This window comes from Chlorocebus sabaeus, chromosome 14, assembly GCF_047675955.1.
Source record: "Chlorocebus sabaeus isolate Y175 chromosome 14, mChlSab1.0.hap1, whole genome shotgun sequence".
NCBI classification, from domain to species: Eukaryota; Metazoa; Chordata; class Mammalia; order Primates; family Cercopithecidae; genus Chlorocebus; species Chlorocebus sabaeus.
The window spans coordinates 29,934,939-29,957,645 of record NC_132917.1 but is presented as its reverse complement, the minus strand read 5'-3'; the positions used below and the strand labels follow the sequence as shown (position 1 = coordinate 29,957,645).

Genomic DNA, 22,707 nt, shown 5'->3' with positions numbered 1-22,707 from the left:
GTGCTGTGCCTTGAGAGCCAACACAGTGCCTGGCAGGCTCATCGAAGTGGTGGCCCATTCTCCTCTACTCCTCTACAATTTGGGTCAGTGCTAATGCTGATCTTGCAGGGCTTTGGAGAGAATCAAATACAGGTATGTGTGAACATGCCCTGTAAACTCTACCTTCCTAATGATGGTTCTTACTAGGTAAAGCTGGGGTAGAGCATTTAGAGTGAAGAACCAAGGGGTCAACAGCTGTAGCCTGGGACAGGAGCAAATAGGCAGCACTCCTGGGCTTGTGCCCACAAATCCTAGGCCAAGTTCTTTGGAGAAACAGCTGCAACTTCATCACTTCCCTCCCCGTGCCTCTATTTCCCCAGGGCATGGGTTAGGCCTGCCAGAATGAAAACCATGCCCTTGTCACCACCCCACCCCTCACCAGAGGCCTTCCTCTTCTTCTACCTCTTCCTTCTACTTACTCCAGGGTCCTGCCCCTCAGCTTCCCAAAGTCTGGATTTCTTCTCCTGGAGAACAACAATGAACTGCCTTGTGTGTTCCTTCCTTCCTATGAGGGGCTGGCTTATAACAATGGGCAGATCTCTACCAGCATCCTGCTCTGCCAAGGGATGAATGAACAAGCAGCAGCTAATTCAAATAAAAAACACACCTGTTCTTTGCCCCCTAATAATGTGTGAAGGCAAGAAATTCAGTTTTTGAAATACTTGCCTCCTGCTATTTTATTATCATCATTATTATTATTTGCATTTTACTGGCTTTTCCACGTGGAATGTGGCTAATAAGAACAGAAAGAATTGTAGCAAAGGGCAGCAGGGCTACTAACTAGATGCAGGGAAGGAAGAATATTCTCCAGTCTCTACTCAGAGACTTGTCCACTCACCGTCCATCTTTAAGACTCTCATCTTCCTTAAATCTCCCCTGCACTGGGGTTACAGAACATCCACCTCACTCTATTCTGCCTTGTCCTGGTGCCTCTAATCCTATAGAGGACTTAAGCAAAGATTTAGGGCTTATAACAACTGCTGGACCTCCTTCCTTTGGATCAAAGATGCTTAAGCCTCCAGCCTTGAAACTTGAAAGAAAAGGAAATCCTTTGGATAAACACCATCTTTCATAAACATCTCTCGAACACACACCCATCCTGCGAGTCAGGAGTTCCAAATTCTAATTAATTGCACTAATTTCTACTGCTAACTCTGGGCCCAGTGGAATGAGGAAGCTTTTGGAATGTTAGTTGGCCCCCTGTCACCTCCAGGCATCTGTGGGTGGCACATCCCTCTCTCTATCCTCCCTCCACTGGTACTATCCAAATGTCCCATGGTCACACCTCTCTCAGCTGCCATTTCTAACTATCCCCTCATTCTTTGTTTTGGAAACACAAATCTTGAATATTTAGCCTGTCCCATTGCCTTCCTTCCATTTCTTGTCTGGTTCTCTTTCTAACCCCCACCATGTAGCTTCCAAAAACATCCCTGGGTGGAAACAAATCTCGAAGGCCTTCCTTGCAGTCCTGCCCCATGGCCTTCGCTCCACTTTCATTCCGTCTCCACCCATTCTGCAGCGCACTACCAGGACAACTCACTTTGTCCCCCCGACCCCCAAAAGTTTTTTGCCCCACACAAGAAGTCTTGCTTGATAGTAGCTCTCATAAAAGAAGCTTGGAGATTTTAGTTGATCACAACTGCAGCACTGAGGCTAACAACTGAAGCAAACAGGGCTATATTCCTAGAGGTATATGCCTTTCAATGAAACCATCCACGCTAACAGAGGAGCTGATGGCCCTGCTACCCTCTCATCAGGCATATTCTATTTAGCCTAGGGCAGCCATTCTCCAAACTCAATTGCCAAGACCCTTTCAGGGAGGGAGCCTCCACCGAGGTAACGTATTTGCATAGTACTACTAAAGATGTCGTTTGCCTTTTCCACAGTGTTAACACTTGCACTAAGGGTACAGAAAGCAACAGTGGAAGAAACTGCTGGCACTTTGGCGAGAATTAACATAGTGGCAGCAAACCATACTTGGCATCATCAGTTGTTCCCCAGCTCACCCTCATGATTAAAAAGAAAGCAAGCAAACAAAAAAAATTAATGCCCTTGATGAAGCAGTAAAAAGTAATTTGTATTAAATATTGACTCCACCACATGTCACTTATACATATGGCACAGTGAAATGGACAGTCAGCCCACAACATTTCTGCTGCTGACGGAAGTACAACAGCGGTCGCGAGGAAAGCGGTCATGTGACGGAGTTGCCAGCTGAACTAGCCACTCATGCCATGGAGCACCATTCTTGAAAGAATGACCAACAAATTGTAGTTATTCCAACTTGCGTATTTGGCAGACATTTTCTCAAAAATGGACAAAGTGAGCCTGTCAGTTAGAGGAAAATGGCTGACAGTATTTATCACCAACGATAAAAATAGAGATTTCAAGTGAAAATTAGAATTTTGGAAAAGTTGTATCAGCCACCATGAGCTTGACAGCTTCCTAATGCTTGAGATCAGTGGAGACATTAAGAAATGTGATTTTATGATATCGTATAATGAAACGAGTCAACATTTTGAAGACCTGCATAACTCAGTGAACCCATATTTTCCAAATGATCAGAGCATTACACTAAGCATGGGTAAAAGATGCACTCAAAGTGCAAAATAGACTAATTAATTTTAGTATACAAAAAGGTCACTGATAAGATTTCAGATATCACATTGCCACTAACATTTAAGAAACTACCACTTGTTGGCTGGGCACAGTGTTTCATGTCTATAATCCCAGCACTTTGGGAGGCTGAGGTGGAAGGACTGCTTGAGGCCAGGATTTCAAGACAAGCATGGGCAACAGAGTGAGACCCTATCTCTACAATAAAAAAAAAAAAAAAAAAAATAGCCAGGCATGGTGGCACATATCTATAGTCATAGGTACTTGGGGAGGCTGAGGCAGGAGAATTGCTTGAGTCCAGGAGTTGGAGGCTGCAGTGAGCTATGATCATGCCATTGCACTTTAGCCTAGGTGACAGAGCAAAACACTGTCAAAAAAAAAGGAAGGAAGGAAAGAAGGAAGGAAGGAAGGAAACAAACTACTACTTGACTACTACTTGTTGAATTTTATGAAGTACCAAAGAAACAAATCTGCATAGGCTAGATATCCTTCATTGACTTCAACCAACACATACTGCAACAGATTGACTGGAGAAGCACATGAAAGTCTAGCCTAGTCTTCTATTAAACTAGACATTAAACAGACATGCAAAAATGTAAAACAATGCCTCTCTTCTCACCAAACAATGTCTGTTTTGGAAAATATATTTTTTATTAAAAGCTTTTATTTATATTAACATGTAACAGTTTTGTTACTCTAAATGAATAAATAAAAAATTTTGAAAATTCTGTTTTAATTTCTGAAACAGTAAATATCAAAAGATATAATCAAAACAAAAGACATAATCATGAACAAAAGCTCTTTGGGTGGTCCTAAATAACTTTTAAGAGTGTAAAAGGGACTGAGACCAAAAGGTTTGAGAATAGTTGGCCTGGAGAAATAATCCTCTCAGTAAGACAACTATGGGCCAGGTGCGGTGGCTCACGCCTGTAATCCTGGCACTTTAAGAGGTAAGGCAGGCAGATTACTTGAGGTCAAGAGTTTGAGACCAGCCTGGCCAACATGGTGAAACCTCGTCTCTACTAAAAATATGAAAATCAGCCAGGCGTAGTGGTGCACGCTTGTGATTCCAGCTACTTGGGAGGCTGAGGCACAAGAATCCCTTGAACCTGGGAGGCAGAGGTTGCAGTGAGCTGGGATCGTACCACTGCACTCCAGCCTGGGTGACAGAGTGAGATTCTGTCTCAAGGAAAAAAAAAACAAAAAAAAAAACTATGTAAGTCAAGGTTGAAAAACAACATATTTTAAAACTAGTAAAGATTTGACGGGAACAAAAAAGGTGCCTTCTGATATCTGGAAGGCTGATAGGTAGGGAAAGAACAGGTTTTTGCTTTTGTTTTTTAAACTCCAACGGGCACATCTTAGGATGAGGATGGTGGATTTCGTGTCATTATTCAACTTCTAAAAAACACAACAAGGATTAGCTCTCTCACTTCCAGACACATGGAAACTAGGCCCAAATAGGTGATGTGAGTTGCCTGAGATGACACAGGTAGCAGCAAACCAAGATTAGAAACCAGTTATCCGGATTCTTAGTCTGTAATCCCTCTGTGCTGAGAGGTTCTGGGCCCTGTGTCACAGTGTCCAAAGAATACCTGGGTGACCCGATGTCAGGCTACTGTAGAGATATTCCTTATCAAGGTGATAGGACCAAGCTCAAAGCTGCCCTCCCTTCTGAGGAGCTACAGTGCTATCGCTTTGATTCTAAAGAAAGTATACATATCCGTGGTTTCCAAACTTTTAGTGTAGTCCCCAACAGAATTCTGAACAACTCTGTCTCCTTTCACATCTTCTAAAACCCCGATATATTATAAATATTAACATTTTAAAACCAAATATACATCCCACTCTTTTAAATGTACTCAGTGGATTACAAATACCATAAGAATTTAACAGCAACCATGACCTATTAAAAAACTCAAGAACAAGCTCTTAAGTCAAATCTTGTATTCTTACTTTCTCTACGTGAAACTGTATTTCCATTGTACTTCTTCACATAATTTTTTCTTAATGTCATATATTTTTATGTTTGAAAGTTTTTCATCATTAGCTTTTCATACTTCTCTACAATAAAAAGATGTATTTATGCATATACATTGACATTTAAAAAAATGTCCTATGACCTTAAGGCTTTGTTAATTTACAAATTCTGGATTGGTTTATTGTAGCTATTAATATATAACTGATCAACGAACATAGCACAAATAATTATTAAAGACAAAGGTAAATTTTTATTGAGGTTTCTTTTTTTTTCTGTTTGTTTGAGACAGGATCACACTTTTACCCAGGCTGGAGTGTAGTGATGCGATCTTAGCTCACTGCAGCCTCCACCTCCTAGGCTCCAGCGATCCTCCCAACCCAGCCCCTCAAGTAGCTGGGACTACAGGTGCATGCCACCATGCCTGGCTTTTTATTTTTTTTTTTGTATTTTTTTGTAGAGATGGGGTTTCCCTGTGTTGCTCAGGCTGGTCTCAAACTCCTGAGCTCAAGCAATCCGCCCACCTCAGCCTCTCAAAGTGCTGGGATTATAGGTGTGAGCCACACATCCGGCTTTAATGAAGGTTTCTTACTGTGATAGTGAGTTGAATTGCGACAGGTTCTCTTGTAAAGGGGAAGAAGCGCAGTTTAGAAGGAAAGGTAGGACAAGGAAGCAGGTGAAGCTAGTCTTCAGGAAATGCAATTTGCAAAAAGCAAGAGAAGAAGGCTTAAGATGTGGAAATGGATTTCCTGAAAACCCTCCCTGCTGTCATGTCCTTTGGAAAGTGTCCGTGAACCCCAGGGGCAGCTGTCCTCCCATTTTAACATTTTGTTAAAATGTGAGGTAGTACAACCATTATTAAGAAGTAATTTGGCATACAAATCTCTAACACTCAACTGCCAATGAAAACAGTCAGGAAGGTTCCTGATGCTTCAACTGTCATACCTGAGAGGCACATGACCGAAGAGATACAGATTTTAGAGGATCCTAAAAGGATTATGCTGTGGAATTTCACACTCATTTGAGCTGGTATGTCTCAGTCTCGTGATACCGCCGCCTTCATCATTCCTGTTGTGTCCACATATATTAGTTTTCCTTCACTCATTTGTTTAAAACATCCTTGTTTAAAAATCTACCACTACATAAATGGAAAACTCGTCTTACATTTTTCAAGCGGTCTGTGTAACACCTAAACGAACTTTGTAAACCATCAGGAGTATGTGGACCCTGCTGGAGCACTGGCCTGGGCTATGTGTTGTAAAGCACCTAGACCCGTGGAGAGTTGTTGGGTAGAAGGCCCTTTGACACTGGGTCCAAGACTTCCATTATGTTAAGATCTACTTTTAAGAGTCCAGCCCAGGCTGGGTGCGGTGGCTCATACCTGTAATCCCAGCAATTTTGGGAGGCTGAGGCAGGTGGATCGATTGAGGTCAGGAGTTCGAGACCAGCCTGGCCAACATGGAGAAACCTGTCTCTACTAAAAATGCAAAAACTAGTCAGGCATGTAGTGGGCGCCTGTAATCCCAGCTACTCAGGGGACCGAAGCAGGAAAATCACTTGAACCAGGGAGGCAGAGGTTGCAGTGAGTCGAGATCATGTCACTGCACTCAAGCCTGCGCGACAGAGCAAGACTCCATCTCGGAAAAAAAAAAAAAAAAAGAGTCCAGCCCATCCTTAATTCCAGGGAAGGAATATTTCTCAACCATGAGTTATCCATGAGCCAGATCTGGAACCCCAGGAAAGCCAAATTGGTTCAGAGACAAAGCATGCATCTGGTGAACCTTCTTGGGTCTCCACAACAATGTAATTTTACTGGTCTTCAAGGTTTACACAATGCTCAATGTCATTAATAGAATAAAGGAGACAAGCTGAGCAATTGCTGACCCATGTACATTTTTAATCCACAGAGGGTGTCAGTGTACCTACTATGGGACAAGAATATGATCACGAGCTATTTTGCAATGCTGACTAAATGTTGCTTGAACATCATCAACTGTTATCATCATGCTTGAAGTAAGTTATTAACAAACAACAGGAAGATGTACAATATCTCCTAAACACTTTAAAACAGCCAAATATCTTTCTGACTCTATCCAAAAAGCTCTACCATTATCCCGTCTCTATAGATGTTCTACCCTGGAGATTCTATTTGCTAGAGCTTTCGATGCTGGGAGTCTATATTTTGATAAACTCTTTGATGTTTTCTGTTTTTAAGGTAACATATAATCAGGAGGCTTAATGATGCTGAATCTCTTTGAATCAGTAATTCTACTTCCAGGAACTTATGCCAAAGAAACGAATCAGACCTGTGCAGAGATTTCTGTAAAATGATGTTCAGAATAGTGTTCTTTGTAAGAACATAATATGCCACAACCTAAATATTCAGCATTAAGAAATGTTACATAACAGAATTTTACAAAGAAAACCAAATGACAAGAACATAGTCACGATATTATATTAAGTGAAAAAGGGATCCACTACAGCATGTACAATACGGTCTCAATTTTATTTTTTAACTATAAGTGCATAGAAAAATACTGAAAGTAAACATACCAAAATGTTTCAGTGATAGAAATATGGGTGTGGATTTTTTTCTCTTTACATGTCTCTGTATTTTCCTAAATTTCTATAAAGAATAAATATTGGCCAGGCGTGGTGGCTCACGCCTATAATCCCAGCACTTCGGAGGCTGAGGCGGGCGGATCACTTGAGGTCAGGAGTTTGAGACCAGCCTGGCCAACATGGCAAAACCTCGTCTCTACTAAAAATACAAAAACTAGCTGGGCGTGGTGGCACATGACTGTAATCTCAGCTACTCGGGAGGCTGAGGCAGGAGAATCACTTGAACCCGGGAGGCAGAGGTTGCAGTGAGCTGAGATTGCACACTGTACTGTACTCCAGCCCAGGCCACAGAGTGAGACTCCATCTCAAAAAAAAAAAAAGAACAAATATTACCTTTATAATAATAGCATACATGTAACAGTATATATACACAATCACACTTTTACCTTTTTTCAAGAAATCCTATTCCACAGACTTGATTCTAAGGAAACAATATAAAGTATGAACAAAGATTTATAAAAAATTGTATATAAATTTTTATATACATATTTGCATATTTATAGGAGAAAATATATGTAACCTAAACATTTCAACAATTGAATGATAAATTATGTTTTAACTTTATGATATATTATACAGTTATTAAAAATGATAGCTTGGAATATTTTTAAGATAAATTATCATGATATAGTGCTAATGACTTAGATGCCATTAAGTAAAGCAGCAAAATACAACAATGTGTGATCCTGGCTACATAAAAACGTAAGTGCACTGGGAAAGAAGGCAAAGATACTAAATTGTTAACCATTGTGATTTATGCATGGTGAAATTGTGGTGACTGTAAAACAAAAAAGTTTAAGAAAGAAAATAGGTCGTGTGCGGTGGCTCCTGCCTGTAATCCTGGCACTTTGGGAGGCTGAGGCGGGAGGATCACTTGAGGGCAGGAATTCGAGACCAGCCTGGCCAACATTGTGAAACCCCATCTCTACTCATAAAAATACAAACATTAGCCCAACATGGTGGCACACACTTGTAGTCCCAGCTACTCGAGAGGCCGAGGCAGGAGAATCCCTTGAACCTGGGAAGTGGAGGTTGCAGTGAGCGGAGATTGCGCCATTGTACTTCAGCCTGGGCAACAAGAGCAAAATTCCATCTCAAAAAAAAAAAAAAGAAAGAAAGAAAGAAAGGAAGAAAATAAAAACAAAAATTCCATAATAAGTATATGTTTCTTTTAAAATTGGAAAAGTAAGCATAAAAAGAATAAAATACCTATTTTATCAATAAAAATATGAAATTGCCAACAAAGAGGGAAAGGGAAGGAAAAATTTCCTATAATTAAAACACTAATCTAAAACAACCACTTATTAGCCCCCATCTGCCCTTACAGTTGTGTGTGTGAATGTGTGTGTTGGTAGATGTGGGCTGCCACCACTGCCTATATCCACGGGGATAAGTGGCTGACCTCAAGGCCACCTACTAAATTAGGGCTTGTATGCAGGGCTACATCTAGTGAAGATGTTGAGAAATTTGGGAAAGTCCAGGATAGCTCTTAAATCCAGTTTGAACAAGTGCTTTAGGCTCTCCTAAGAAAAGGTGGAAGATGAATTCAAGATATATTTTAAATTCTGTTTGGGAACCACCAAATCAAGTTAGGAGAAAGTCAGGCTTAGACACCAACTGTATCTGTACTGAAATTTATGAGTGCCCTCTTTGCTCAGACCAATTCCATTTTATGTGAGAAATCCAGAACTTTCCTTCCCATGGGTTCAAATAAAATTCCTGGCTGAGAGGCAAGGAGTGGATGAGTTTCAGCTAAATGCTTGGGGTCTCTTCCACACAGTTTACCTAAATAAGCTATTGCCGGTGCGAGGCAATTAAGTCCACCGGAGATGGGGCTTCAGGGGGCTCCCAAAGTTTCCTTGAGGTTAAAATGTTAGCTTGACAACAGCTTGGTGAAAGCTTTGGGCAAATTTAAATTGTTTTTCAAGATGGGCCTGTGTAACAAGGGGCCCTCCCTCAGCCCAGGAAGGAAGCAGAGGATTTGATGTGCTGATAACAACGCCTTCCTGAGCTGCGCTTGAGGACAAGGGAAGGGCAGGTGGCGAGGTGAGAGGCAGGCAAAGGCAGCACAGAAGCTACTAGACTGGGAAGGAATGAAGCCCCAGCTAGTCTAAGCCCTATGTGAATGAGGGCCTGTCTTCATATCCTCTGAGGATTACTTCAGGACTCAGGCCTGCAAGATCATTTCAGGACATTTACTAGACACCCAGGAATAGCTCTTGGCTACAGTCACAACATTCGCCACCCAAACTCATCCCTTTCCCTAACAGTACCATCCTTTCTGTCCAACGTGGGAGACCAGGCCTACTGAGAGAAAATGCTGATCCTATAAAAACTGGCTTCCTGAGACTGCCAAGATAAAAGGATTCTCAGTGCAGGACGGGGAGAGAGGAAGGGCTGATCCATCATCCAGGCTCATTAAGCAACTATTTGTAGGACACTGTGCCCAGCGTCTTAGAAACAAAGAGCAGTCTAAGACACAGTGCCTGGCTCAGCAGAGAGATGAACACAGAACCTCTTGGAGAGAGAGGCATCAGGCCCAACACAGGCCCCTTGAGAGGAGGCTGGGATGTATGGCCCTAGTATGCAACATGTTGGCTGCGAAAGTGAAGAAAGCTTGTTCTCTCCCTGGCCAGGCTACAGACTCACTGTTGTGACCAGGGGGCTCATGGGGGCCAGGAGGAAAGCCCCATGGGTGTAATTCCAGCCGTCTGCAGGGTAGTGTAAGAGGAAAGGTGATGGATCCTCACACAAAGTAGACTTGCTCTGAACAAGGTGAACAATGACTCACATAGAGGCAGAATGTGCAGACACGGGCCCAGTGCCACTCAGAGAAATACATTATTTGTGCTTTTGAGACCAGTGGCCCTAACTGTCTGTCCTACATCCCATTCCTATGATTTTTATCAAGGAGAGAGGTGGGTGGAGGGAGTAGGGATAGGAGAAAAGAAAGTTGTTGCAATTCCAGGAACATGTGTCCGTGGCTGGATGCCTCCTATCAAATGTTTTGGAATTTTAGCTCTATGTCTCTCCAGGGACTACTGAGGCCTTTTAAGTCTGACATTGTGAAAGATGTTTCCTGGCGACCATGGGACTTGCGTGTAGCTGCTCAGCAGCGCTTCCCAAACTCTTGAGGACATGTGGGGTACTACAGCTGGGAGTAACCAATGAGACAGAGGTAATGAGGAGGCAGATAGAGTGGATGCGTTATGCCCAGAATGGCCTCGTGAGCTGGTGGGGGACAGAGGCCACAGACCAGAAACCTTCTCAAGGGCTTAACCCGTCACCTGTTTCCACACACGCATTCCACCCAGGTAGAACCGGTAGAGTGAAGCCAGGCTCAGGAGGTCTCCATCAAGAGAGGCTCAGCAGAGATGTGAGCAAAGAGAAGGGGTTTCCGAGCTACCACCTAACTTCAGCGATGAAATTGAGCCTGTTCTTTGAGAGACGAGTTGCTGCTTCTGACAGAGTGGGAAGGGCCAACATGGAGAGACCTCGTCTCTACTAAAAATACAAAAAATTAGCCGGGCGTGGTGGCACACTCCTGTAATCCCAGCTACTCGGGAGGCTGAGGCAGGAGAATCGCTTGAACCCAGGAGGTGGAGGTTGCAGTGAGCAGAGATCGCGCCACTGCACTCCAACCTGGGAGACAGAGCAAGACTCCATCTCAAAAAAAAAAAAAAAAAAAAAAAGAGTGGGGAGGAGGGAAGAGTGAGAGAAATGAGGTGGCTATTTCTGGACCTGAAAGATAAAGGGGCAAGAGATCCTGTGCCGGGAGAGGCTGGCCGTCCACCCTCAGTGGTCCTTCAGACCACTCCTCAATGCAGGGCCATAGCTGAGGCTCTCAAACTGCACGAGGCAAATACTAAGGCTGAGGCAAGAGAGATCAGCCCCCTAGCCTGCTCTTCCTTACCACAGAAAGCACCAGGACATCACTCCCTCCCACGTGGGAATGCAGGAAGCTCTCAGCTCTGTTTATCAAAGGGAATGAGTGGTGCACACGAGCACTGTGCTGTGTGAAGAAATCGCTCCTCCTGGCTTCCTCCCTCCCAGAGCATCCTCCCTCGCTGCCCTGAGGAGGGGAGCCCGATGCTTGCCTGACTGACGGATGTCAAATGGAGGGGGATGTGACCAAGAATAAAAGCAGAAGGAATCAAAGGGCAGCCAGGAAGGGATGTTGCTGATTAAAGAAGCTTAAAGAGCCTGAGGAGGGATAATGTGCTCAGACTTTGGTCCAGGTGCTTTAGAAGGAACAGTTTTAAATGAAAACCAAGGAGCCACATCTGTATCTAGACCTTAGCTGGGGTGATGAAACTCTAGAAGCCTTGGCTGCTATGCTGAGGAAGTTAGAGTAGCAAGGCCAGGGTTCCAGTGCCCTTGGGTGGAGGCAGTGTGGGTGCTCACAGGTAAACTCCCAGGACCCTTCCCCAGACAAAGCCCAGGCCAATTCGGGCACAGCATTGAAGGAGACCCAGTCGCAGAGGCATTCCCCAACACCATATTTTTAAGAGTCCCTGGAGACAAGGAAGCAGCCGCTGACTTGCTTCCTTGAATTAGGGTGAGGAAGAAGGCACCGGGGCAGCAGAAATTCCTGTTCCACAGGCTGGATGGAGGTGGGGAGGGAGCTGCTGCCATCAGGGAAATCAACATCCTGCTGGAGAGCCTCCCACTCAGCTGGTTAGCTGGTTAGCTGGCCGCCACCCACAGCCCGCCTGCCCAAAATGTACTCACACTTTCTAGTAACCATTTACTCACCCACCCCACAGGGTGTCACAATTCATGTCAAGTGAATGTGCACACGTGGATTTCCCTTACTGAACTGCCTCTCCAAATGAATGTTACTGCAAAACAAGGCACCAGCCCGCAACACAGCCCTAACTGCCCCAGGACAGCAGCTAGGGCTTCCTTGAATCTTTCAGGGGATTAAAAGGGCATCTCTCTGAAACCTTGGTAGGCATGAGCCTGAGCAGGCCCTTTCCAGAAGCTAAGGCAGAAGAGAAGGTGGCCAGCTTTAGAATCAGGAGACTCAACTTTATGGAAATAATCACCGCCAACTTATAGCACTTAGGCACCTTGGGTGGGGGTGGGGTACAAAGATGAAGGTAAGTCCTCCCTTGCCTTCGAGGACCTAGGCAAAGAGAAGGTAAAGCAGAACCCATATCCTTGAAGCAGCACGGCATCATTGGTAAGTATAAAATGCCACAGGCATTAAAAGAAAGGTCACATCTGGTACAGAGAAATCAGGAAAGCTTCATTCTCGGTAGATCTGCAAGGCGGGGAAGTGACTGACGAAGTCCAATGTGCTATTTATTTGATGACTTTGTTTTCAAGGTCAAATCACAAGCCTGAGATCCTTTTTCATCTGCCAAGTCTGGACTGATGTCTCCTTCCCATTCTCAGTTCCTTAGAAAAGCAGGTCTCCGTAAAAGTCACGTACTATTATTATCCTTAGGAGGAACGCCAAGAACAGAGCTCCGAGATCTCCTGCCCCCAGCCCTGAGCCGAGCCGGAGCAGGCACAGGGAAGGGGCTCCAGCCAAGTGCCAGTCCTAGCCAATCCCCAGAGCTCTGGTGGGAATGTGTCTAATTGGATGGCACTAGTTTTGAGTGGGCGCAGAGAATATCTGTCACACAGCAATTGTCAGACCAGCTCACTGCACAGCCCTGCCCCCGGCATAAACAGGGGCGAGCCCGGGGTGTCTGAAGGTCATAAGAACATTACCTTAGAGATGGAGCTGCCCTCTCAAAGTCCTAATTTTCTTTCAAAGCCCAGCCCCAGTCTGCCCTCCCTCTGATTCTGTCAGTTGGATTTCATTGTTGCTGTCAATGCCTGGATTCACTGTAGCTTCTGTATGTCCCACACCTGGACTGATTGCACCACCCGTGTTCCAGATGTTTATGTAGATGCTGGGTTCTTACAAGGGTCCTGGACCCCAGCACAGCAGGTTGCACAGGGAAAGTGCCCCTAAATATTGCAAGGTTAAATACTACAATCTCCCTTTCCTCTTCACCAGGCAACCATGAGACCTTTCTGAAATCAGAAAAGTTGTGAAAAATTGTGACCAGAGTGCTCTGAAGTTCCAAGTAAGATATTTTGGAACTGGGGAGTGGTCCCCACCAAGGCAGCAGACACATTTCCTGGGAGGGGGCTCTGAGAACTGGGCCCTCAGTCCAGCACCACGAGGGAAGATTTGAGGATCCTTTGCTCAGGCAGTGCCAAGATGTGTCAGGCACCCAGAGGCAATTTTATTTTCCTCCTGCCCTTGCAGCCCCAGTGTGGCCTTCCTCCTCCAGTTCCTTCCTCCCTCATCACCTGCCCTGAGTCTCAGGTCCTGCAGAATGGCCTAAAGGACTTGAAGCATTGAGAAAACTGCCCTATAGGGCCTGGCCCTTTATCCTGGGATGTGTTTAAAAGGAAAATATGAAAAGCACACACAAGACGAACAGATGACTGCATTTGGAAAGGTTCTGTGATGGAAATCTAAAACCCAGAACCGAAAGAGAACCTCACCTGTAACCACAGAGATTCAGTCTGACTCAGGGGCTTGGAAACTGCTACCCAAAACCCCCTGGCTGGTGGGCCAGGAAACTTCTACCCCTCCCACCAGGTTGGGGGGCCCTCAATTGTATTCCTCAGACCCGCTCTGGGGGAGGAGGGTAGAAAAGTCAAACGGTAGGAAAGAGAGTTCCCCCTTGCCCCACACACCCCCTTCAGGCTAATGGCTACTTATTTCCAGTCAGCAAGACTGCCAATACAGACAAAACAAAGGGGCCTCCTTAGCCTCCCAAGTGTGTCTGAAGTCATGTGACCCTGCCTGAGCTTTTAGCTTGGTTCTATCTGATTACTCTCCCTCCATGGCACCCACTCTGGCTCCCTGGCTTTCTATTTGTTTTTTTTGTTTTTTTTTTTTAATTTACAAAATAAATGTCCCTGGAACAGTTCTCAGGAATGACCAGCCAGAGTCAACCTAGACCCTAGTGGAACCAAGCCATGGTGTGGATACACAATACATCAGAAGGACAAGGCTCTGGGGTTAGACAGACCCAAGTCACTGACTCAGGCTGAGCCATTTCCTCATCTGTGAACAGGGTGAGGATCCCCACCTGGGGGCCGTGGTGAGGTGTGAGCAAGGTAGCGTCTGTAGAGTACTTGGCGTGCAGTGGCCATACCTTCATGTCTGTAGCATGGACCCATCACACTCCCTTTCGACTTCCCTGGGCTGGCCATCCTACACAACTTCCCTAGCCCCAAGGTCTTCCTTAAGAACAGACTCCTCCCTCTCCCCAGTTTAACAACACAGGAACTCTCCTCCAAAGCCCTAAACCAGCTCACAGCCCAGAGGGAACTGCAGGTGCTCCACTGCCCCCGCCCCCCCATCCCAGGGGCAGTAGAGAGGCAGCAGGGCAAGCCACAGAAGAGGGCTGGGGTGAGAGTCCAGAGGGCTCACTCCGGTCCCTTTTTGTGGTCCTTGTGCATTTTGGATCCACCAGACAGGATGATCTCCAAGCAAGATCCCAGCAATAACATCCCTGAGCTAGCCTCCCTTTGGGGAAAATCTCTTCCTCTCTAAGTGGTTTGAATGTTAACTCTGAATCAACAGGTCAACAATCAGCCCAAGGAAGAAAGCAGCATTGGACATGGCTATCCCCACCAGACCACCCTTCTGCAGAAGCCCCCGACAGCAATGCTTCTACTACCCCAGGCATGGCTGGGAAGGAAAGTTCTGGTCTCAATCGACTACACAAATCACTTGCTTCTTTGCTGCGGTGAATGGGAAAGTTCACAGAGCCAGCAGGGTTAATTCATCACAATGGCTAATGCTTGCTGAGCCCTTATCTGTCCCAGACTACGAATGCCTTCTACACATCCACTGGTCACCGTCATGGTGAATCTTTACCGCAATCTTAGGAGATAAGAACGATGTCGTCCCATTTTACAGATGAAGAAACTGAGGCTTACTGGCATTAGGGGACTCTGCCACAGTCCATGGCTCTTACAAGTGACACTGGGATGCAAAACCAAGTCTGTCCCCACCCCCAACAAAAGCCACTAGGGTCTAAAGAGTCAAGAGGGAAGCCAGGACTTACTCACCTGGTAGGAAAGTCCATCCTTGCGGGGGCTGAGGCCGATTTCCTCCATGGGCTGGGTGTTCATCATCACCTCAGTCATCTCGGCCGATCTCAGATAGTCAGGGCTGCCAAGAAACCCAGACCAAAAGTCAACAAACATATGCACTTTCTCATTCCTAACTCTTCATGCATTCACTGCTGTGGGATCAGGGGACTGTCTGGAGACAGGAAGAGAGGTGTTCAAAACAGAACTTGCAGAAAAACAAGCTCACACCCTGAGGAAGTGCCTTGCAAGCCCACAGCCCCAGGGCTCAGCCCCAACAGACAAAGCTCATTGTCTGCAGACCTCTCAGGCAAACCTCTTCTCTCCTCTCTTATACTCTAGTCCCCACTGGCACAGAGGGACCCCGAATGTTTCTTCAAATGACAGAACTAGAAAAACCAAAACAATAGGTAGCTGAGTCCATCTGTCTATATTAAAACCAATTCAACCACATCTCCCTTCACCTCTCCAACTAAGAATAAAAATAATCCTCACATGAATTTTCCAAAGGGGAACTCTATATATTATTATTACATAATAGCAATAACAGGTCAACTGGAGGGAAACAAAGTCCAATCATACAGCTTTCCTAAATTTCTGTCTCTCTGGTGCTCCTTTTGGCAAAATGCTCCACTTAAAGCTCCAAGGGGTCAGCTTTTCTGCAAGTTTCACATCTGCCATCCAACCCCTTTCTCTAGCCCCAGACACAGCAGCTGCTTGCTCGCAGCTTGAAAAACATCCCCTGGATTAAAAGCCTTAAGGATACCCGACTCTGATTGCAAAGGAAATTTCCAGAGGGGCCAAGTTGGCCCACCGATGGCTGACATGTAAAAGTGCCTTGTACTCTCTAAGCAGGATACTAATATTCCGTTATCCTTGCACAAGCTCTGGGCACATATAGGATCCTGTGCACATAATGCTGAACATAAGCACCAAATCAGGTACCCGCTACACAGCACCCAATGCTTTCCACCACCGTGCCTGTGTACACGGTTTAAAACAAAAATGTTTTTTTGTTTTGAGGGGGGATATCTAAGGAAACAGGGGTACCAGATTCCTCTTCAATTGTATGGTTAGAAACAGAAACAATAGGTTCTAGGCTCTGCCCCTCAAGAGCTGTGTGATCTTGAACAAGTCCTGTAACTTCTCTGAGCCACAAGTGTCCTGTTTGTCTGTTACTCTGATGCTAACAGTGCATACCTCACAGTTAGGTTAAGGGTTAATGTCTGCACAAAAGCATTGCAAGCTACAAAGTGCTAATCGATGAAATAGTCTTAAATTTTAATTTCCCATAATACTTCTAATGGGCCCAAGCACCCACCTTGGTAAATTTTGAGCAGTCAAAGGCACAAAACCTCTAACAGCCTTTAAAGCCTCACGTATAATAAGGCACCTAGGGAGAGGCAAGGGAGGGGCACCCACAAGAAGGGTACACAAGCCTCGGGGTGGGGGAACTTGAACTGTTGCGAGAGGGAAGTTCAGTCCCCTCTCTAAACACTGACAGGCTGGGATGGGGGCAGGGAGACAAAGAAGATGCGGGGCTTTGAGGCCAAGTTTAGGTTCGGGAGCTGGCCCCTGCAAAGGCAGTTTCCTCCCGGGTCTTGGAAAGGCTGTTGGCGACCTCCAAAGAAAGGAGCCAGAAGAGCGCCCACAGGGCGAAGAGCCTGACGTAGGGGCGGCTCTTCTTCGCTCGGGGCTGTGGCGCCGGCCCGAAAAGTTGAAGCCAGAAGCATGAACTTTCCGCTTCCTGGGCCAGGCCGGACCCCGCCGAGGCTTGCGCCGGGTTTCCCTTCGCTCAGCGCCTGCCAGAGACTCGGGGCCGAGCTCCCCACGTCCGCACCTGAGAGCGCGCTCCGGGGCCGCCAGCGCTCGCCCCCGGCCGCTTCTCGTCTAACCCAGCGCAGGAAGGAAGAAACCGCCGGCAAGGAAGTCCCAGCAGCCAGGGGCCTGCCTCTCTCTGCAGCCCTCCCGGCTCCGATCCCTAGTCCGGGACAAACCTCCGACGCCCCGCGCCCGGCCCGGGCTCCTTCCCCCACAGCACGGCGAAGGCGGCTCCTCCCAGTCCCGGTCCCCACCAATGTGCGTCGGTTTTTAGGGGCCACGGAGAGGGTAGGGGTTGAGAGGCTGCAGTGTGTGCCCTGCTGCTTGTGGCTTTAGTGGGGTTACGTGTGGGGAGAGCGTTTCCCGCCCCCCACCCCCCCGGAGCTCTGCAAACCCGGCGGCTGCACCAGCTCAGCCCCGCTGCAGCCGGCCTCGACGTTGAGACTTGCATGCAAACAAAAAGAAAAAGAGGAGGGGCCCGGGAAGAGCAGGAGCCCCCCTGCGCCAAGCGGGGCGCGCGCCTCCTGCAGCTCTCCGCATAGGGGGGTTTCACCGGGGGGGGGGGATTCACACGTGACCCCTGGCTCCCCCGCCAACCAATACAAACCCTCCGGCCGTCACTTGGGTGAGGGCTCCGAGTTCACGTCCTTTGTCTGGATGTTCTCAGCACCCCCTCCCCCCACCCCCACCTTTGCAACCTTGACGTTGACTCCTGCGCGGGCTCGGGCGGCGGGTTAGCGCTGAGCGCCCGCGCCGCCGGCTGCCCTCGCACCCGGAGCCGGCACGAAGCAGGCGCCCGGACCCGCAGCCACCGCCGCCAGACGGACGCCCGCCGCAGGCGCAGGGTACTCACCAGTGAATGGGGAAATATATAGACATGAAGTCCTAGGGCAGGCTGACACACGCCCCTGTGATTTAAAAACGGTCCCTGCGTCCCGAGTGAGGATGACACGGGCGCAGACAGGCACGGCAGGCGGCCTAGTGCGGGCACCTGGCGCTCGCCGTCCGCCTTCCCAGGACAGCCCCACGGCCAGCAGCGTTTGCGAGGCGGACACAACTCCCCGCTCTCCACTGAGCTCTCAGCCCCACAAAGAACCCGGGAAGCCGTATTTATAGGGGCGGGGGCGGGGCTTGGCCCCGAGAGGCCCCGCCCTCCCGCTCCCACTCCTAGAATAACGTCACCAAAATCATGAATGGCTTCAGCGCTCGCAGCTCTGGCGGGCGGCGGCTCGGGGGCGCGCTCGGCTCTGCTCCCGGGGCCGTGGTTCGCTGCGGCTCCGAGCCCGGCCCCCTCCCGCCGCTCTCCCACGCGCACACGCGCTCACTCACACCGGCCCGGACTCCGCGTCCGCACCGGCCCGGACTCCGCGTACGCGCAGCTTCACCCTCACAACCCCCTCCGCGTACATCCCGGACTCCAGCGCGGCGGAGTGGGCGCGAGGAGGGCGCGGGGGCAGCTCCGGACGTGACCGCTCGGCGGCCGCGCTGTGCCGGGGTAGGGCGCCCGCCACTCCTCCACCCTGGCCACCGGCGCCAGCGTCCTCCTTCCCATCCACTGGCTGTCCCCCAGCCCGCACCTCGGGACCCCTCTGAAGCGTTTGTTCCCCCGACTAGGCCTCTCCCTGGAATCCTCGCCCGCAGCCTTGCGATCAGCGCGGGTAAACGAGAGCATGGTTAAAGAAGAAGCGGTGGGAAGGTGGGAGAGACGCGGAGCCGGGGGATCGAGTGCCCACGGGGCGCATTGGCTTGCGAAGGGCTGGTCTGCAGCCCTGAGTTCTGTGGAAGGTTTTATTTGTGGGAGCAAGGATGTGGTGTCGCCCTGGGTAGGGTTTTTCCATTGCAGACACACACACACGTACGCGCGGTCCGCAGCGGGGGCAGGGGGTGCGGGCGGGCGGTGTGCGCGCCGTCCCCCATCCTTGACTCCCACGTCTCCTCCGAGGAGTCGCTCATGACAGCAGAAACAAAGAGCTTTAGCCGAACGCCTCCCACTCTGCCCAGGAATTGCAGCTCCGGGCGTCTGTCCAGGAAGGCAAAGCTGCGCAGCCCCCCAGAGCCACATGATGGGAGTCTCACTCCGGACCCAGCGCTGCCCCTCTGTGGCCTTCCGCTTCAATTACGCCTGTAAAATGGCTTTAGAACCCTGACCTACCTGTGTATAGGGGCTGGGGAAAGGGGGCGCGGGGCGATCAAAAACTAAGCAAAATTAAATCGGCTTTGAAGTTAATCAGCTCTTTAAAAGAAAGTCAGTGAGTGTATTGAATCCCTGTATAGGTGCTTGAAAGTGGAAACGCATAGCTTATCTCAGGCAAAAGAATGACAGAATTAATGGTGAGGGTTCAAGAGGGGTAGGACCCTGAAGGAAGCCAGGAGAGAAGACCCTCATAATTTTCATCAGTCCCCGCAAAACCAACCCAAACAAAAATTATAAGAATTGATGAGAATAATTTATTTAAAAATAACTGGGCTATTTTCAATCACGTATATGCTTATATGTACAGCCTGAGTAAAAATAGTGTGCTTCCTATGAAAACACAGCTTCATGACAAGCCCCTGGCTGCCCGCTCCAACCAGAGAAATTCCCCCACCTCCCAAGCTAACCGCATTCTCTTCCTCTGGGGGTGGTGCCTGATGGAGGTGCTAATCGGGAGATGCTGCACGACAGGGGTTATTGTTGGTGTCCTGCACAGAGGGTGGGGAAGCTTCTCAGTGTCACTGGCCAGGTGGGACACATTGTCATCTAGGCAGCCACAAGAGAAGCCAGTGCTTCAAGAGCTAGTTTCCAGGCTGAGACTTCCTGGCACTCGGAGGAAAATGTCTGGTCTAGACCCCGGGTGGGCAGGATGAAGGCTTCTGCCATTTCTTCCCAGTAGCAATCTCTGGTGAGGCTGGGATCAAAGACTGTCGCGGCACTTTTACACATAACACACATACTTTACGTGTTTATGATTATTGCCATGTGAAGCTTTCAAAACTCGGAAAGCTATTTACCCCCCCCTCCCTATTTCCCAAATATCTAAATGTCGAAATGGCCTTATTTTGGAAAAGAGGGTGGGGAGTAAGGCCTCCATCAGCTGTTATATGGCCTCTGGAAAAATCCTCTATATTGGAGTGCATTGAGGGAATTACCTGAGGCCTACGCTTTGGGAAACTTGTTAATGCCCATTTTAGCTAAAGTTCATCTCTGTCAGTAAGTTAAAGTAGAAAATAAGCCTGGGGTTGTGATCCCAAGTCTACATTTTCTGTTTCTCCTCTGGAATCACAGTGACACATCAATTCATTTGAAAATATGGCAGGTGGCTGGGCACGGTGGCTCACACCTGGTAATCCCAGCACTTTGGGAGGCCGAGGCAGGTGGATCACCTGAGGTCAGGAGTTGGAGACCAACCTGGCCAACGTGGTGAAACCCTGTCTCTACTAAAAATACAAAAATTAGCTGGGCATGGTGGCGGGTGCCTATAATCCCAGCTACTTGGGAGTCTGAGGCAGGAGAATCGCTTGAACCTGGGAGGCAGAGGTTGCAGTGAGCTGAAATTGTGCACTCCAGCCTGGGTGACAAAAATGAGACCCCGTCTCAAAAAAAAAAAACAAAAGAAAAGAAAATATGGGACGCATGGTGCTAAGCTTTGATGCAACCATGACTAGCATGCCGTTTCTCAATTCTAGTCTATATGATGCCTTGCATGTTTTTTTGTTGTTGTAGTTGTTGTTGTTTTTGAAGCATTTCATTGTCTTGGCTTTCAAAAGAATGTGATAAAGTTAACATAGCACAGCTTACGGTCCTCAGTTCACAGATATGTAAACTGAGGCCAAAATAAATTAGGAGGCTTGCCAAAGATCACACAGCCAGAAAGACGTTGAGCTGGGCCTGGAAGTCAGAGGTTGTAGGCATACTCAGCTTCGCCCTCTGTTAACATAGCTCTGGCTGACTGCCTTTCCTTCATATCTCTAAAGATACAGAGTATTTCAATATGCACACTGACCATTTCTTCCCAATACCCTATGAGATAGGTTTCTGTCCCTACTGCCTTTGAGTAAATGAAAAAACAGAAACACAAACGAATGAAGTTACTTACAGCCCCAGAACCTTAGAGCTGAACGAGACCTTCCAAATCACCTTGTCCCAGTCTCCTCGTTTTACAGGTGAGAAGACACCTGAGAGATTAAATGGCATGTCCAAGGTCGCCAGGCTATTAAGTGGTATAGATGGAACCTAATGCAGTCTTCAGACTGCTGGTCAGATGTTCTTTCCACTTTAACACTGCATGTTGCACTGCATTTGCCAAGAAGTCAGCAGCAAAGGTCAAACACAATGTCTGGACTCTGTAAACCACCACAGTCCATCACCAACATTTACTGAACATCTACTAGATGCAGATCAGTGAACTAATTACCCAGTCAGAGCCCTCTGCATTCCTTCCCTTCTCCTGTCTTTGTCTTTGGAGACTAAAGAGTTGAATTGCAATTTTGCTTCAATAGAAATCCAGGTGTAATTAGAATTGCCTTGCTTTCTGACATTACATACATCCATTTTGCCAGCACCTTCTCTTACCTACCTAAAATACAAATTAAAAAAAAAGAATAAAGGCAATGAACTTAAGATCTTCTTAGAGTTACCTCAGCTGCAAGGATGCTGTGTATGCAGGATAGGTAGCAAGTTCATTCATCTAGTTAAAAAAAAAAAGTCTCCATCTAAATTCATTTAGCAGCTGGGTGCGCTGGCTCATACCTGTAATCCCAGCACTTCGGAGGGCTGAGGCAGAAGGATTGCTTGAGCCCAGGAGTTTGAGACCAGCCTGGGCAACATGGTGAAATCCTGTCTCTACAAAAACTAAAAAATTAGCCAGGCATGGCAGCGCACACTTGTAGTCCCAGCTTCTCAGGAGGCTGAGGTGGGAGGATCACTTGAGCCCCGGGAGGTGGAGGTTGTAGTGAGTCATGATCGCACCACTGCACTCCAGGCTGGGCAACAGAGCAAGACTCTGTCTCAAAGAAAAAGATCATTAAGCAACACATTCCCACTTCTCATCTCCCTCTGGGTTGCAAAAAGACAATATTGCATTTATTTTGCCTAATGGTGGTGAAGCTGGTATTTTGGTTACTAATAAAGGACTTTACGAAGTAGCTATTTGACGTTGGGGAGGAAAATAGGAGAAGGGAATGGGCAACACGTGCTGAGGTACACTGGTATTTCTTACTACACCTATGCCTCACAACAATCTTAGACAGAAGCACTATTGCCCCCACTTCACAGACGAAGCAACAGAAGCTCTGAGAAGTTAACTACCTTGGCCATGGCCACATGGCTCTCAAATGGCTGAACCAAAATGTGACTCTGGGCAGGGTGTGGTGGCTCATGCCTGTAATTCCAGCACTTTGGGAGGCCTAGGTAGGCAGATCACTTGAGGTCAGGAGTTCGAGACCAGCCTGGCCACCATGGTAAAATACCACCTCTACTAAAAATACAGAAATTAGCCGGGCGTCGTGGTGGGTGCCTGTAATGCCAACTACTTGGGAGG

At 47.6% G+C, this 22,707-nt stretch overlaps 2 protein-coding genes across 2 annotated transcripts in view; one reads left to right on the top strand and one right to left on the bottom strand.

Annotated features, from left to right (window-relative positions):
- The window catches only part of LBH (LBH regulator of WNT signaling pathway), a 28,603-nt gene extending 10,330 nt beyond the window's left edge, over nt 1–18,273 (bottom strand). The window contains exons 1-2 of the mRNA XM_007971051.3: nt 18,042–18,273; nt 15,347–15,449 (exon numbers count right to left, since the gene is read on the bottom strand). Of these exons, the coding sequence (XP_007969242.1) occupies nt 15,347–15,449; nt 18,042–18,067 (129 nt within the window). The 5' untranslated portion in view covers nt 18,068–18,273. The remainder of the gene's footprint in view (nt 1–15,346; nt 15,450–18,041) is intronic.
- Nucleotides 18,274–18,372: 99 nt separating this feature from the next.
- On the top strand, nt 18,373–19,367 carry LOC140713310 (uncharacterized). Its single transcript, XM_073022892.1, has 2 exons — nt 18,373–18,846; nt 19,190–19,367. The coding sequence occupies exons 1-2, from the start codon at nt 18,378–18,380 to the stop codon at nt 19,333–19,335; spliced, it is 615 nt and encodes a 204-aa protein (XP_072878993.1). The 5' UTR covers nt 18,373–18,377; the 3' UTR covers nt 19,336–19,367.
- The last annotated feature ends 3,340 nt before the right edge of the window (nt 19,368–22,707 follow it).